We start from the raw sequence: 16,000 nt of genomic DNA on the forward strand, positions 1-16,000 counted from the left end.
TATTTCTCTCCATGAATAAATGAGAAAATAACTAAACTAGCCCCTATCATTTACAAATGAAACTATATCTTTGTGAAGTAATTAAGTCCTTTGACGAACTCAATTAACATCTAAATTTCAAAATAGGCAAACCAGCTGAATACCAAATCTATTCTAGACGTCCATGCTCTATATTCTGTAAAGATTATACATAATTATTACCGTTCTGCTACTTATATATATATAATATTTCAAAAAGTTCATATTAGAACTCTTATTAGTGGTTAAACTCTGATCTATCTGTAGATAAGAATGTTCGAATCGAATTCCATAGACAAGAATTACTGAAGTTAACAGCAAACGCTAAGTATCGATGCTCATCAAAATGGATCGATTAATATACCAGATAGCCATAAGCCGAGTCAAGACGAATTAGATAGTAAACAACTGGTTTTCTCCATACCCATAAGGCCATAATACTATTTTGGAATTTGAAGTGGTTCTGTTTAAATAAGTACCATTCTCTTTGTCCCAGAAAAAAAGAAGAAAAAGAACAACTACCTTTCGACAAGGCAGAATCAAATAAAAATACTAGTTTTATTCAAATACAGTAGACCTATCATCATCCTCCACTTGCAAATTCTGAAAATAAAAAATATATCTCTAAGCAATAATAAGCCCTAATGTAAAGCATTGCTTGATGTTGCTGGTGAAAACCAATACGCCTAAACAATGTTATGCCTCTTACTTACTGGTCGAACATAGCAGCCAAATTCTTCTTTGCCAATAAAAATATATAACACGTCATCTAACATTGGGAGATCAAATTATATGCCTCAAGGACACTTTCTTTGGATATAGGAAACTCCATGCTCCTCATACCTGCCATAGATGTAACAGCAAATTGAAAAGGCATAAGAATTTATTCTGATCTGACTGAAAGAACCCTAATGAATCTGGTACTGATAGGAAGAAATATCAAACTTACTCAGCTTTGGAAAACCACATTTGCTGAAATGACCCAAGAGATGCTAGAATGCTCCCTCCAATCCAAACACTGTAGTAACATTTGTTACATTAGTTGCATTCTCAAAGAAACCAGCTTCCATAAGTGAGAGAGACTAATTTTCATATAAAACAAACATTGTCGCATATGGTACTGATAGGAATGTTGTTTACATGACTAACAGAAATCAATTGAACTTACTCCCCCCATCGCCATTTCGTTGTCAGTATATTTATGATCAAAGAGTAATGGGTCTAACATGCTACCAGATTGATCGCTTGGTCTCTTTGGGTTGAAATATCGTGCCTCAGCACTAGCAAATTAGATAGGACTTATGTGATCAGACCATCAAATTATCCTATCCTATCAAGACGCACTTAAAGTTTATTACTCTGTAATTTGACTCTGCCAGCAGCACAAGACCATTGCAATACTTATTACAATTACGGCTGCAAACGATTTTGAGTCAACCAGCAGTATTCTAGGACAGACCAAAATAGACCTGGTTCTCAATTTTAACCCATTCATCATTGGTCAGTTTCGGTTTGTAGAATATTGACCTGACCATCTAGTTTACCGTCTAAGTTAGATCAAGATTGCTGATTCAAAACCCTAAGCAATCCCTATAAACCAGTTGACTGAAACACCAAGCAAATGTATGGACAAAGTTCTTCAAAAGAACAACATTAATTATCACAGGCAAAGTTACCAGCATACACATTTATTTGTCATAAAGCAAGAAAAATTCACTAACAGTTTTTTGGAGAAAAAGTGAGGAAACCCCAAATAAAGCTTTGCATCAAAGTAGCTATGAGTTCAAACGTATCTCTGGAGAACTAACAAGCCAAAGAGATAAACTACTAACTGTTGAAAGGATAAAACAATCTATTTAAAATTTTACAACACATACAAAAATAGTCTTTGACTTTTTATTGGCATCTATTTGTAAGCTATTATCTTGCTCTCTTTATGATCTCATGAATCCAAGATCATAAATGTTTTGCCAAGTAGCCAGGACTGTTCTGATAAATGCAAAACACGTTACAGTAACAATGACAACAACAGAAGCACCAACTTAGCAGGAATTGTTGGGAAGATCAATGGGTAATACAGAACCATCAAACAGTACCTGAATCGCCTCTCTGTTGCATTCCCACTCGCCAAAACCTTCACGCGTGCAGCTTGAGGAGCCTCCTGCACCCATACGTGAAATGGAATTGAGAAACTCCGCACTTTAAAGTCCATATCCTATTGACTTGTCTACACAAAGATGCACTACTCTGTGCACCTCACATGAGAACTAGCATGGTATAAGCACATGCTGCACATCCAATTCGCTTATTGCCTAGAAGAAACGTTCTGCTACCATTTTTTAAACACTAAGGGATTTGCTACTCAAGAAAAAGGTTTATCATAATAATAGTAATATTCAACCACCAAATTTCATAAACAAATGATACAAAAACCTAAGCTAAATTATTAAAGGTCTGTTATAAAAATGTTGTAAGAAACATCACACAGCATAGATCTTCCTAAGATAAGTGGATAGTCTCATAGTTGCATGATCCACAAAACAATGATACATGAAAAGATGAGTATCTCTATGGATTCAAGACAATCAAGAAAAGAACACAAGGAACAACATCGCTATGGAGAGAGAAAAATATATCCATCTGTTTTCACAATTTTTTTATGTTGAGCAGAAAAATAGATGATTTACTAGATAGAAATAATAAAAGGATTAGTTTTGAAGCACTAGCCAAGTTCCTTCAAAAGTAGAAACATATACGTACAATATTTCAACAGATGATACTGAAGAAAGAAATTATTCAACAAACTATTGACAAGTTCAGAGTGTAGCATATGGACAAGAAAAGGATAAGACTCTTTCTTTCAATAAAAGGAGAAAAAAAAGAAGGATAAGACTCCTGATTAAACAAAGAGATTTTGTTAGATTAAGCTATACTAGAATGTTGGCATATTTTGAAGAATATAAAAGAGATTCTGTCAGATTAAGCTATACTAGAATGTTGGCAAATTTAGAAGAATATAATTATGTTTAGATTCTGCTGCACTTGGCTGGGATCATTTGAACCAGATATTGGTCTAAATTAAATTACAGTAAAATGACAAACTTAGAAGAACATAAGTGCATTTAGATGCTGCAGTACTGGACTAATTTTCTTCATCTTGTAACCGACTAGGGTTATTTGAATAAGATGTTGATATATACTTTATCTTTTAGTGAGAGCATACCTCCATTAAGTCCTTCTCAAGCCTCTCTTTTAACTGCTGCATTGATGATGTACCACCAGCGAGCTGTTAAGAGAAAAACAAACAGATGTTAAAATATGACAGCCACCCACAATTACATACTTACCCAAATCCATAGGTGCACCAGTGCGCAAAAAGAATGCTCTTATAGAAAGCTGCCAAACTTATCATTAGCTAAACATCACAATTTCATAGGTCAGAAAAAGTAATACATTGGTCCAAATGGTCACACTTAGAAAGCCCATAAATCAACTGCAGCAAATTGCTTCTTCTCCATCACAAGTACTACTTTTGCATTGACTAGCAAAAGGACAATTGAATTATGATAGGAGCCTGCCACACACCAACTGGTGTCATGCCATTGTGGTCCCAAGATGGTGCTGCAAACACATCTCAGGGGTTTTATATTAGTGTATGATTATTGAGCTGAGTGTCAGTATGCCCAGTGCCAATGGAAGTGAACTACCAACAACTAATTGGCAAGTGCAGATTCAAATGAACCTTTATAATCTACTGTCAAGGATAGTACTTAACATGAAAACCAGAATGGCTAGTAAGCATGAACATTGGCATGGTAACTACTTTTTAAACATGATCCAGTAGTAAAAGAACAAATTCATATGTTCGAAGAGCAGGTTAATTATCTTACCAAGATACTGCTGAACAGTTCTCTGCGGATGTCAACATCACACCTATTTATGCTCTCAATAACCTAAAGAAGGGAAAAAGTAAGCACCAGAAGATTGAGCAAAATGTTATAAATTGTAGTTCACCTTGTTTGGAAAACAAATATCAGAAACAACTAACCATTTGTGGGAGGCCACGAAGTGAAACAGAATCAACAAAGCCCTCCATTCCAGGAATAGTCTATTTGAGGGTAAAAAAAATAAAGAAGTTACATGTAGAATAATTCATGTAAGAAAGAGGAATTCTGTCTACATTGAACAGAAAGAGAAGTCGTGCGTTGTGTTTAGATGGAACAATAATTTCAAAGCTCTTATTTCAAATCTGTTAGTCTCATGCCTCTGTGTGAAAACCTTGAGGCTCAAAGTCTATGACATAGTATTATGCCTATGTATTTTATCCGGAACTTCTCAAAACGAACATTTTGAAACTTAGAAAACTTTACATCAGACACGTAGAAAGTAGGACACATAATTTTGATAATTGGAGGGCATCAGTTAGATGATAAGGCTTGCCACCATGCATCACATGGTTTGTGACTCAAGTCATGGAAGGCTGGAAGCAGCTTCTATAGAAATGGGAACAGGTTTGTGTATCTCTTGCCATCCACAGGCTCTACAATGGCAGGAGCCTCTAGCACCGAGGCACCCTTTAGTAATCTCCAGATTTTACGGAAGCAATGGATCATATTATTCTATTATTCTCTATAATTCTCCATATAAAATCAATCTAGGTATGTTGAGAAGTCAATCTTACTTCAATGGTTGGATCCTATTAGGAAGAGAAGGAAGAAAAAAGAGAAAATTTTGCTACAAGAACTTCAAATAAGCCAGAGAGTTTTACATCATAAATATTAGGGAGGCTCCGAAAGTAGTAAACGAAAATACTCAATAATAATAAATCACAACCTTACATTTATTTGAAGCAGTGAAATTTTCGGAAATGGAAATAGAAAACATCAAATAGCTAAGATATCATTATCCCTTACCTGAGCTAAAGATGGATTAAACAGAACATCGGGAATCTTGAATCTGTCAGCACCAATTTCAATAGTTCTGCCAATAGTTATATGGCGTAAATTCAGTTCAAAATGTAATAATAGTTGAACAAACTTTCATAGTAGGTATTGACAAGAACAGAAATGTGATGCAGAAAAGGAAACAGAAAAAGCATGCGGCAGTTGCATTGGACATAAAGCTAAGTTTTCATAAAAGCACTTCCAGCTGATATAAACCAAACATAGTACTGAACTTACTGTCCATCAGGAAGCTCATATGGAGTCATGGGAACATTTGCATATGCATTTTCTGTTTTGAAAAATAAAAAGGTAAAGATCAGTTAACTTCAACATTACACTCACTAAAAACAAAAGGTAAAATACACATAAAGCATACCCACTACATCAACTGTTAACCTGAACAATTAATAGGCAATGCAATACAATCAACCAATTTCAACAAACACCTGCATAACATACTCAATTTAACAGGGACTACATTTATAGAACTGATTTATTTAGTAAGCTATATTAGGTATTACTTTGTTAGAATATAAAATATAAAACCACCGTTTTTTTACAGCTTAAACTTTTAGAGCAGTTAGTGAGTCAATATGGTATCAAAGTTAGAGTTCATGGGTTCAATTCTGTCATGCCCATCTTTGTTTGGAAAATATAAAAACTTCACTCATTTAAATTAAATTCACTTCTTAAGCCCATCAAAATATTTCAGCCCATAAGTGAGGAGTGTTAGAATATAAAATATAAAAATTACAATTCTCTTATAGCTTAAGTTTTTAGAACAGTTGATGAGTTAACATACTTAAACGGACGAAATATCATGAGGATATTCTAGGAAAGATGCGAGATCGATAGGCAACAAAGAAACAACAGATTCATATAGTAAATAAGAAAAAAAGATCAAGTTTCCAACCATGAGACAAAAAAGATGGGATCACCCAAATCAAATTGCACAGCATGAGAAAGTTAAGTCAATAAAATCAAATAATTCATGCGATTAGCAACAGGTTATATCTGTAATTCTTGTATCAGAGGATTACTAACTAGGGCTTCTATAAAGTGTGCAATAAGCTTTCAGCTTACAGACGATCAAATAATTCATGTGATTAGCAACAGGTTATATCTGTAATTCTTGTATCAGAGGATTACTAACTATGGCTTCTATAAAGTGTGCAATAAGCTTTCAGCTTACAGACGAAGCAAGTTTGAAGTCGCAAAGATCAAGACATATCTGCCAAGAGAAACCTGACTTGCAAAAAGCTCATTGACTGATCTATTTTTAATATCTGTGACATATATAGAATTCAACCATAGTACGATGCTGGTTCAATAATTCCAACAAATAATGGCAGAACCCAGTCAGGCAATGAATATATTGGTTTTTTAAAAACAACTGAGGAGAATCTCTAAAATATGGATCTCAAACAGCCTAACTGATATTTGCTGTATTTTGCTGATTGAACTCAAGGATTTAGAAGCAAATAATGGCAGAAACCAGTCAGGCAATGAATATATTGGTTTTTTTTCAAAAACAACTGAGGAGAATCTCTTAAATATGGATCTCAAACAGCCTAAATGATATTTGCTGTATTTTGCTGCTTGAACTCAAGGATTTAGAAACAAATGAGCAATGGGCACTTCAAACTGCAAGATGGAACTGGGTCTGTATGCAATATGTTTAATAACTGGAGGAAATAAGATATGAGACTAGAGATGAGCCATCAATGCCTTGCATCTAAAAATACAAGAACATATAGAAGGAATTAGTATAAACATACGAGCATGATAGCAAAATAATATTGTCAATGATCAGAAATGAATTATATGAGTACTTCTCTTTACCTTCAAAAGCAGTATCAGGGACTCGGCAAACAGATTCCTTGATGTCACTGGCAATCGCTCTCTGCCAAAAACAGGAGTCTCGGAAGCAATAAATTAAAGTAAAAAATAAAATATGACAAGTAACAAAGATTTTATGATGAAACACACCAGGGAGTAAAGCTTGTAACTTTCTGTAGTGTTTGGAAAATCAAGATTTATAGTCTGTTAAATTGGCAGGAATAGACAATATTAATATCATATGTATTGTAGGAATAGTTTACAGTATGTGCTTCAACTAAATTATAAAAGGAACAAACATTTGGATACAGTTAAATAGCCCCATTCAAATCAAACTGAGATATGAGAAGACATTAACATAGCAATAGAATATAATAACTAGAAAGCTATCAAGTACAACAAGCATGACAAGTACAGAAAAAAGAACAGTAATCTAAAGTTCTTTAAAAGTGTTTCAGAGGTATATAAAAGCAAATTAGATTTAAATTGAACAGTGGAATGTAGACGCCATAGCTGGTTCATAGAAGGAACCCAAGGCAGCCTCTAAAATGTTGTTACATGATAACCTTTGTCCTTGGCAATCATTCTTAAGGATCATTAAGTGACTGACAGCAGGGAAGACTATCCATAATCTCCAACACTAGGGCCTACAAAAGATTCAGTCAAAGGGCAATAATTCTTAAAAGATTATCCTAAATGCTTAAGTACAGATAATTAATCCTCAAATATATGGCTGTGTTATTTTCTTTACATTTTAATGGAAGTTGCTTCACTTGCCATTGTGCAATTTAATGATGGATACTTAGATTTCTCAACCAATGATGGATGATTTTGCATAAAAGAATAAAAAGAAAGACATAACGAATGTCAAATTGATACCTGAAAGTTCCCTGGGTTGATTTCCTTCTTTTTGAATGAATATCTAGGTTTTAACTGCATATTTGAAAAGAAAAAAAAAAGACTATTTCAGGTTCAAGATATTCATATTTTATAAAGAAAATGACTATATCAGGTTCCAGAAATTCACATTTCATAAACAGGACAATGGAAACATAGACAAGAAATAAACTCACAACGACACCCTTGCTTTCCAAGCTTTTCATCATGCAGTCAGTTAGAAATTCACCCCCAACTGGAGAAGTTGCCACAGCCTAGGGAAACAAGCATAAAGGTCCAAATGAAAAGTAGGGATAAAAGAATATTCACATCAAAATAACAAGCAACAATAATGTACATAAACTTTCACATGCCAACTGGAACATGTATATAGTGCTTCCTGGAGCAGCTTAAATTCATAAATAAGCTTTTAATCATCACGAATGGACAGCAAGAAGGTGAATGGGCACAGCCTCATCCACTGAGGAACAAGGTTAAAGGAGTTGCCAGTTATTATGCTGAGTCAGGACCAAATAACATGGACATATCAACCATGTGCAACCTGATAAACTATGACCTGGTAAAAAAAAATACCTTTTGAAGCACATAACCATCATGCACAGCAGCAACTACTGTAGATCCACCACCACTAAACAAAAATGAGCAGCAGAGTTATTAAGACTGATCAGAGGTACTAAACAATTTCATCTGAAGACACTAAAAGGGGCATTCAGATAACAGAGAAGAGCACCAGCACAACAAGTAGAAAGATAACTAAGTCCACAATTAGAAAGATAACTAAGCTCTTAGCAGGTAAGAATTATATTCATCTATAGCATATAATGATCGTACAATGTTCTGGGTTAGGAAAAAGGAAACCAATTTTACTAAATTTAAGATTGGTATCTCATATATAATGAATGGAAGAGCAGTGCAATGGCTTGTCAGCTAGAACCATCTATTTCCACAAGGGAACAGAGAGAGGTGTCCAAAACAAGGATTATTGCAAAAAGGCCCATGATCATCCTTTAAGGGTCCCTCATTATCTCCAGTCTATATTCCGGACACTTCCATATGTAGTTCACCACAAATATCATGGAAGAAAAATCACATTACAGGTGCTATCCAGGCACTTTTATCCCAAGCAGAGTAACTCCCAACAAATGAAATTCTAATTTTTTTTCACCATGAAAACTTCTTATTAGACCTATGAGTCTGAGACACCAAAATCCCTCTTGGTGGTAAAGAAGAAGTTGCAATTTGATCATCTAATTATCTCAATGGAGTATCTATAAATGAATATTGATCAATATAAGGCTACAGTAGAGAAAAGAAGGCACTGGTTTCCAATTGAAAAGCAAGTAGAGGAAGCTTAGTGAATAATAAGTAACTTTAAGATATTGCAACACCAAGAATCAGCATGTATGAAAATCATATCTAACTAATTCTTTTCCCATAAAACTACTACAGAGTGATTCAATCCTAAGCAGCTATAATAATGGCTTAGTGAATGTAAGAATAGTCTGCCAAAACAACAATTCAGCGAAGTCAAATTTAAGAAAAATCAACCAAATAAAAAAAACCTCTATTCGTAAATGTAGCTGCAAATATGAAATGGTTCAAACAAAGAAAATGGGTTCCAGAGAATGCAATCCATCACCTATCAACAACCAAAGATGTAGCACGTCCAGAAGCAAAAGATGTGAGCACCTAGCAGTTAAAACAGGAAGTAGGTCAACACCAAGGATCACAAGGAACAACTGTACGTGCTTATCTTTGCCAACTACAAACATGAGAACATAATTTATATTCTAGAAGAGTTTCAATAAAAGCATACAGCATTTTTTGCCAAGAATAGTGCAGGAACTTTGTAATTCTCGAACATAAGCTCTGCCGCTCTAAATACAGGAAAGAGACAAGTCAGAAATGAAGAGATTGCGACGACTATACAAACAAGACAAAGATGGCATGTGGAGTTAACTACATCAATATTAGTAATTCAATATATATCAAAATGACAAAAGTGAAAGTACACAAATGAGAAAACAAATGCACAATTTGAAAAGAGCAGGTAATGAACTAGAATGTATGTATAATCAGCATGTCATCGTAGCATAAAACTATATATTAAAATCAATAAATCATAGTTCCATGGACAATTCAGGGTGAGCTGGTTTCCTCTAGTTTGCTTCTCAAAGTTTGAGCCCTCTAGAATTCAAAACCACCACTCTGGAAGACATTTAGTATCTACAGTATATGATGGATATCCAACTTTATTGTCTATGAAGATCACTACTTCAAGGTGAAACAACCGCAGCAGACCACCTTTCAGTCTTCCTTTCTATTAGTCCCTTGTGCATTAGCTGATCATGCTATTTTTTTTAAAATGACATTTAAGCTCCATCACAATAATCAAGTCATCATACAAATATATTATAGAAATCCAAAAGGAAAAGCCAAACAGCTTGATAATCAGAGACAGCTTGGCCCAAAATAAAGCGTAAATATTCAATTAAATAACTTTTCAGTGTTAGGCAAAAGTGGATTAGCGTTAAATCATGAAGTTGGCTATAATGAAAATTTTACTTATAACTTCATTAAAAAGTAATGAGTAACCAGCATGATAGCAGAGTAAACCAGATTAATGGAGTTCTTCTTTACAAACTCTTTACCTCTCTCTTTGTTGTGGAGTATTTATAGATGATTCTGCCAGTAGCATAGGATGCTCTTTGGGATCTATCAACAGTCGTTGTCTGAGAGAAAAGGCACAGTGACCGTGTTAAGAGCAAGTAGAGGGGGGAATGCTTTTCCAAAACATATTTCTCAAATCTTCCACAAACAGAAAGCAAATATTCAAATACTAAATGCAGCTCATCTCACTTGAAAGCATGATTCCATATGTTGTCAACCATATCCCAGTCAACAACAACACCATCCTTCATGGGTGAGATCACCTGCATGGGAGAGAAGACAACGCCAGTATATCAAAAAATAGTGTATTGTTCTCAAGAGAAGAGAAGAGTTCCTCTGTAAACTAACCTCCATGTTATCCCGCCTGTAATCTAAAGCTTGAGTACCCACATACAGCTTACGCTTTGCTTTGTTCTTGTCTGAATCAAGAGACTTGACACCACTTTTAGAGTCTGACATAGATTCAGAGTCTCTCTCAGACTTGATGTCATCACTATCCCCCATTTGTTCAATCGATCCAACAACCTAAATATATAATAAGCGCATCTTAGGCAGAAGCTTGAAATAGGTAACCAACAAGAGAAATACATATGGAGAGTTGCCGCCAGTCATATTATGGCCCCAGGATCATTCTATGGCAATTAGAAATTTAGAACTTACGGCGTTAAGTAAACAAACAAAAAACTCATCTTCTTTTCTTACTTTTCACTCATTTAATATACTTCAGAAGTTCAGATTCTTGTGTAACATTTGTGCCTAACTATTTTCAATCTTATTATTACATTCTAGTATAATTTAAAGTCCAGCACACTTTGGATTCCTGCTGTTGGCAGCTATTGGCATTTTCCTGTAACAATAAAATTACTCTGATATGAAATGGTTGACCCAAAAGATCACTCTTTAGTACCTCATTCCAAAACTGGATTGTTATGTTTTTTTTATGTCTAGTTGTGTGCCGAATGTTCAACTATAGTTGTATAAGTCATCATCATACAATACAAGCACTGATATATACCAGCCATTGGCACTAGGGCTGCAAAAAAGTTTGTGAGCTCAGCTCGAGCTCTAAATGGGTCAAGCTGAGCTAAAAAAACCCTAGGTCAGACCATCCTCATCTTCCCAAACCCTCTTCACCACTGAAACTATCTCTACTGGTCACCACTCGCCACCGGAACCATCTCCACTGATCACCACTCACCACCGAATAAATCATCTCCATCAGTCACCACTCACCACCAAAATCCAAAACCTATCTCCATCTTGACCACCGAAATCCATCTCCAAGCTCCTAGTAAGCTCATGTCATGAAACCTATCTTCACCACCGACCATCTCCACCTTCACCACCAAACCCATCTTCACCGATCATCCCACAAGCTGTCATGTTCAAATCAAGCTCGAGCCAGAAAAAAATACCTATTGAACCAAGCTAGGCCCAGCTCGCTCAAGCTCAGCTCATTTACGCCCCTAATTGGCACCCATGATCAGTTTGCTAGTTATTTGATCATTTACGGTTGTTTTTTGAACAATTAATCTAGCTATTTGAAATACATCTCTTTGTCATGTGAGCGTATACATGGTGACACTGATGATCAAATTATTGGTGTGGTTTTCTACTTTTCTAATACTTATAGTTCTTACTTGTTTCACTGAATTCTAAACAGTAGTTGAAGTACTTCTTGAAGACATTTACCTTGTAAAACATATGGGCTTAAGTATTTTTGCAAGTCATGTCCTACAGTACGTGTGCTTTCTTTCTTTATAATCTTACAATGGAATTAAGTACTTCTGTCAAGACTCTGAATCTTGCTATCTTGGCATGTCCTACAATACTTGTGAATTCTTTGTTTATAATTTTACAATGGACTTAAGTAGCTTGTTTACAATCCAATACTTGTGATTCTTTGTTTATAATCTTATAATGGACTTAAGTGGTTTTGTCACAATTTAATACTTGTGAATTCTTTGTTTATAATCTTATAATGGACATAAGTAGTTTTGTCAAGATTGTGAATTCTTGCTATCCTGTCATATCCTTGTGATCCCTTCCGCATTATTTACTCATGCCCAAACAGCTACAGTCAATGTAACACCCGTAATAAATAAATAAATAAAAAATTATTAAAAAAATTGGCGCACGTGCTACGCACGTGCACCCTAACCGCAGCGCACGCGCCAAGCGCGTGCGCTGACCCCTTCTTCCCTTTCCCCCACCTCTCGCAGTTAGTTGCGAGAGGTGGGAGAGAAGATCGCCGGAGTGGAGTAACTCCACTCCGATTCTCTCTCCCCTCTCCTCTATTTAACCCCCCCTTCTCCCCTAAGTTTTTTTTTTCTTTTCTTTTGCGGAATCTCCCCATCTTCATTGTTTCTCTACTCTCCTTTTCTCTTCCGAGCCGCCGAGGTCTTCGTCGCGGGCAACGAGCCACCGGAACGCCGGCAGCCGACCAAAACCCTCCCTCTTCGATCGTCAGATTCAGCATTGTGCGGGAAGGATCTTGAAATTCAGGGAGAGCCGACTGATTAGGAGAGTAAGACAAATTCCAGAAATACACCAGGCGAGTAGAATTCTATAATAGTCTTTAAATTGCATGCTTATGCCATATCTTACCTGTGGTAGTTAAATGATGCTTCTTACATATGAATTTTATATGACATCTCATATTTGCATTTAATTACATGTCAGTTCTTTTTGTATTATTTATCACTTAATGCTTAAGTATTGATAGACCCCATGTTTGATCATGATAACTGCTATTGTAATGATTATGTTAAATAAATAATAGAAGTCATGACACCACGTGCACGTATCACTATTAGTCAAGTCTCGGTTAGGCGGTGCCTTTTTACTACTCAACCCTAGGGGTTAGGGGTAGAGTGTATGTTATATGGTATTATATTAGCGGCCTACACCTGAGGTCGGTAGCAGGTGGAGCATTCAGGTGATTACACTGCCCTAATTGGAGACTAGACTAGTATGATATTAGAAAAGATGATTGAGAGATTGGGATTGTAGTTCTAGCGGTATCCGAGGACGCAGGGTCAGGGCGTCTATTGAGCTGTGTGCTCTTCTCAGCCGTATGTGATGGTTTCGCTCTGTGCGATGATTACTAGAACGGTATTGATGGGCCTACGACTGGGGTCCTTAGTCTGATGGCCACAGACAACCAGTCATATGCAGCGTTGCCAGGCATGTATGGGCGATAATACCGCTAGTTGACTAGTCCTCCTCGATTTTTGTGATGCTGTGTGAGATATGTTATTGTGACTCGACTCCTGTGTGGATTTTTCTATGCAAGATAAGCTATGATCACCAAGTACTTTACCCTGACATGTATGAGCTGCATTTTTACTTATCACGTAATATTTCTTAGATTGTTATTAGATTCTACTTGCTGGGCCCTGTGCTTACCGCCATTTTTGGTGGAATTATTTCAGAGATGATTGTAGAGGATGCGGACATTGAGGAGTAGAAGATTTAATTCCCTATTTTTCCTGCATTTGTTATTTCTATTTATTTCAGTAAACTTAGCCCCTGCGAGGGTATTTATGTTTTAGCAAATTAGAGAAAAACTTGTAACCCTAGAGACTTGTTGAGGCCTGTGACATTATTAATTCAGGACTTTTGTTGGTTTATTATGGTATTGCTTGGTTCGTTTAAAATACTTGGTGAGAATATTTCACTGACCGGTCACGTGGGAATCACGTGGACATACCCACGTGAAGAACACGTGAGTTTTGGAAGTGGGTGTTTCAGTCAAGGCATCTCAAATCTAAGGACCAAAATAACCTTTGTTCCTCACTTGATAGATACTCTTAAATTGGCAACCACATAAGACATATCAGAGAGGAACAGGATCTGAACAAACCACCAGACATGCAGAATTATGGACCTCATGGCTTATCAATCAATTAATCAACGCTAATAGTTCTCAAAGAAACAGAATGCTATCAAGATACTGAAAACCTTAACTTGTTTTCATACAATAACAAAGCATCAAATTGAGATCACTTACGGAGGGAAAGACTGCTTTTGGCGCATCATCACCGGCGTACCCTGCCTTGCAGCTGTAGGATCCCAAGTCGAGCACTATGGCCGAAACCTCATCTGCAAATCGAACAAATGTGTGGGATGGGAGAGAATGAGATCAACGAGTTTTTGATCCGGTACAAGAATCTCGACTCTAGGGTTTAGTGAGGGATTTGAGGTTAACTTACCGCCTCCGTACATTGATGCGGAATTCGAGAACGCCTCGCCGGAGTCCACACAGAGATAACCCTAGCTCAGTGGACGAGGGAAGGGGGGCGAGGCAACCCTAGTTCGAGGAGGAGGAGGAGAGAAAGAGGAGAGGAGACGAGAGTCTACTTCAATTAGAGACTTGAGGAGGGAAATTGGAACTCTCGCTCGCGTATTCGAGGAAAAGAGTAAAAAAGAATAAAAGGGTTTAAGAGGGGCTTTGAGCTTTTTAACGGCAATCTGTCCGATGTGATTACTATATCGCGGGTTAGGCTCACGGAGTAGGGGTGAAAACGGGTCGGATATTATCCAATCCGACCCACCATCCGATTAAAAAATTATATTTAATTTGGATACGGATCAGATTTTTGTAAAAAAAAAGCTGGGATAAATCCTTTTCGGATATGATTCGTAAATCGAATATTTAGTCATCTACTATTTTGTAATCTTAGACTTAGAATGAGCCTTTCTTGAGACCCATATGATCACCTCTACTTAATAGTTATCTCCAAGCTTAGATTCATCTCACCTTCTATAGTTTTATTTATGTACTTCACCTCCTCGTGGTCAATACTAAAGTGCAATCATTATTTTTTGATAAATACTTCAATACTTCTCACCTTCTATAGTTTTATTTATGTACTTCACCTTCTCGTGATCAATACTAAAGTGCAATCATTATTTTTTGGTAAATACTTTAATACTTTTCTAAAATTTATAATTTTAATTTAACGGTTATAATAGTCAGTTTTCACACAAAGTACCAATTTCTCACTTCGAAAACCATATTACGTTAAAAACTGACATATTAGTCAAAACAATTTGATTACATAGGCCTAACTCTCCGATTAGAGGTTCTTTTCTTTCATTAAAATTTTTCTCTCTTAAATATAATTATTTCTTAATTATATGATATATTATTTAATATTAAACTATTTAAATTAGATTCTTTGGAGATAGACTTTAATTTAAATGTGATTATCTATCTTTGTTATTAAATTTAATTTAAATAATCTTAATCTAAGGAGAGATTTATGTAAATAGTAAAAAAAGTATCAAATAGATAAAATTTAATTAAACTTTCATGAAGTTAATTATAAAAAGATATCAATACTCTTATTATGATATATATATATTACTCCCGCTTAAGAATATATATGTCTTTTACTTGATAAATTATTAAGATAATATATTTAAATAATAATATTTAACTATTGAACGGATAATATCTTCTAAATTTATTGCATTTCTATTATACCCTTAAAGATCTTAATTGTTATATCTTCATCGAATCGATTAATAAATAATTACCTCTACAGTAAGAAAGAAGTATTTTTTTATTAAATTTAATTAATTCATCGATCAAATTTAAAGCTATTAATTAGATATAAATTATAGGC

General features: G+C 35.5%; 1 protein-coding gene across 1 annotated transcript; it reads right to left on the reverse strand.

Moving 5' to 3' along the window:
• Nucleotides 1–411: 411 nt before the first annotated feature.
• LOC140793881 (actin-related protein 4) lies at nucleotides 412–14,854 on the reverse strand. The gene is made up of 20 exons (XM_073145646.1): nucleotides 14,582–14,854; nucleotides 14,380–14,471; nucleotides 10,716–10,892; nucleotides 10,557–10,630; nucleotides 10,349–10,429; nucleotides 9,514–9,574; nucleotides 9,337–9,386; nucleotides 8,271–8,325; nucleotides 7,874–7,951; nucleotides 7,680–7,733; nucleotides 6,951–7,004; nucleotides 6,804–6,864; nucleotides 5,199–5,250; nucleotides 4,932–4,998; nucleotides 4,067–4,126; nucleotides 3,909–3,971; nucleotides 3,242–3,304; nucleotides 2,115–2,179; nucleotides 968–1,036; nucleotides 412–861 (listed from the first exon to the last, which is right to left on the reverse strand). The coding sequence occupies exons 1-20, from the start codon at nucleotides 14,592–14,594 to the stop codon at nucleotides 816–818; spliced, it is 1,335 nt and encodes a 444-aa protein (XP_073001747.1). The 5' UTR covers nucleotides 14,595–14,854; the 3' UTR covers nucleotides 412–815.
• Nucleotides 14,855–16,000: the final 1,146 nt, after the last annotated feature.

The sequence above is a fragment of the Typha latifolia genome, chromosome 8 (assembly GCF_019914945.1).
Source record: "Typha latifolia isolate L0001 chromosome 8, TyphaL0001v2, whole genome shotgun sequence".
NCBI classification, from domain to species: Eukaryota; Viridiplantae; Streptophyta; class Magnoliopsida; order Poales; family Typhaceae; genus Typha; species Typha latifolia.

Coding starts and splice junctions, on each gene's coding strand:
- LOC140793881 (XM_073145646.1), bottom strand. Junction 9,575..10,348: donor ACTCCACAACAAAGAGAGAG/GTAAAGAGTTTG, acceptor TCCTGTATTTAG/AGCGGCAGAGCTTATGTTCG. Junction 862..967: donor ATGTGGTTTTCCAAAGCTGA/GTAAGTTTGATA, acceptor CATCTATGGCAG/GTATGAGGAGCATGGAGTTT.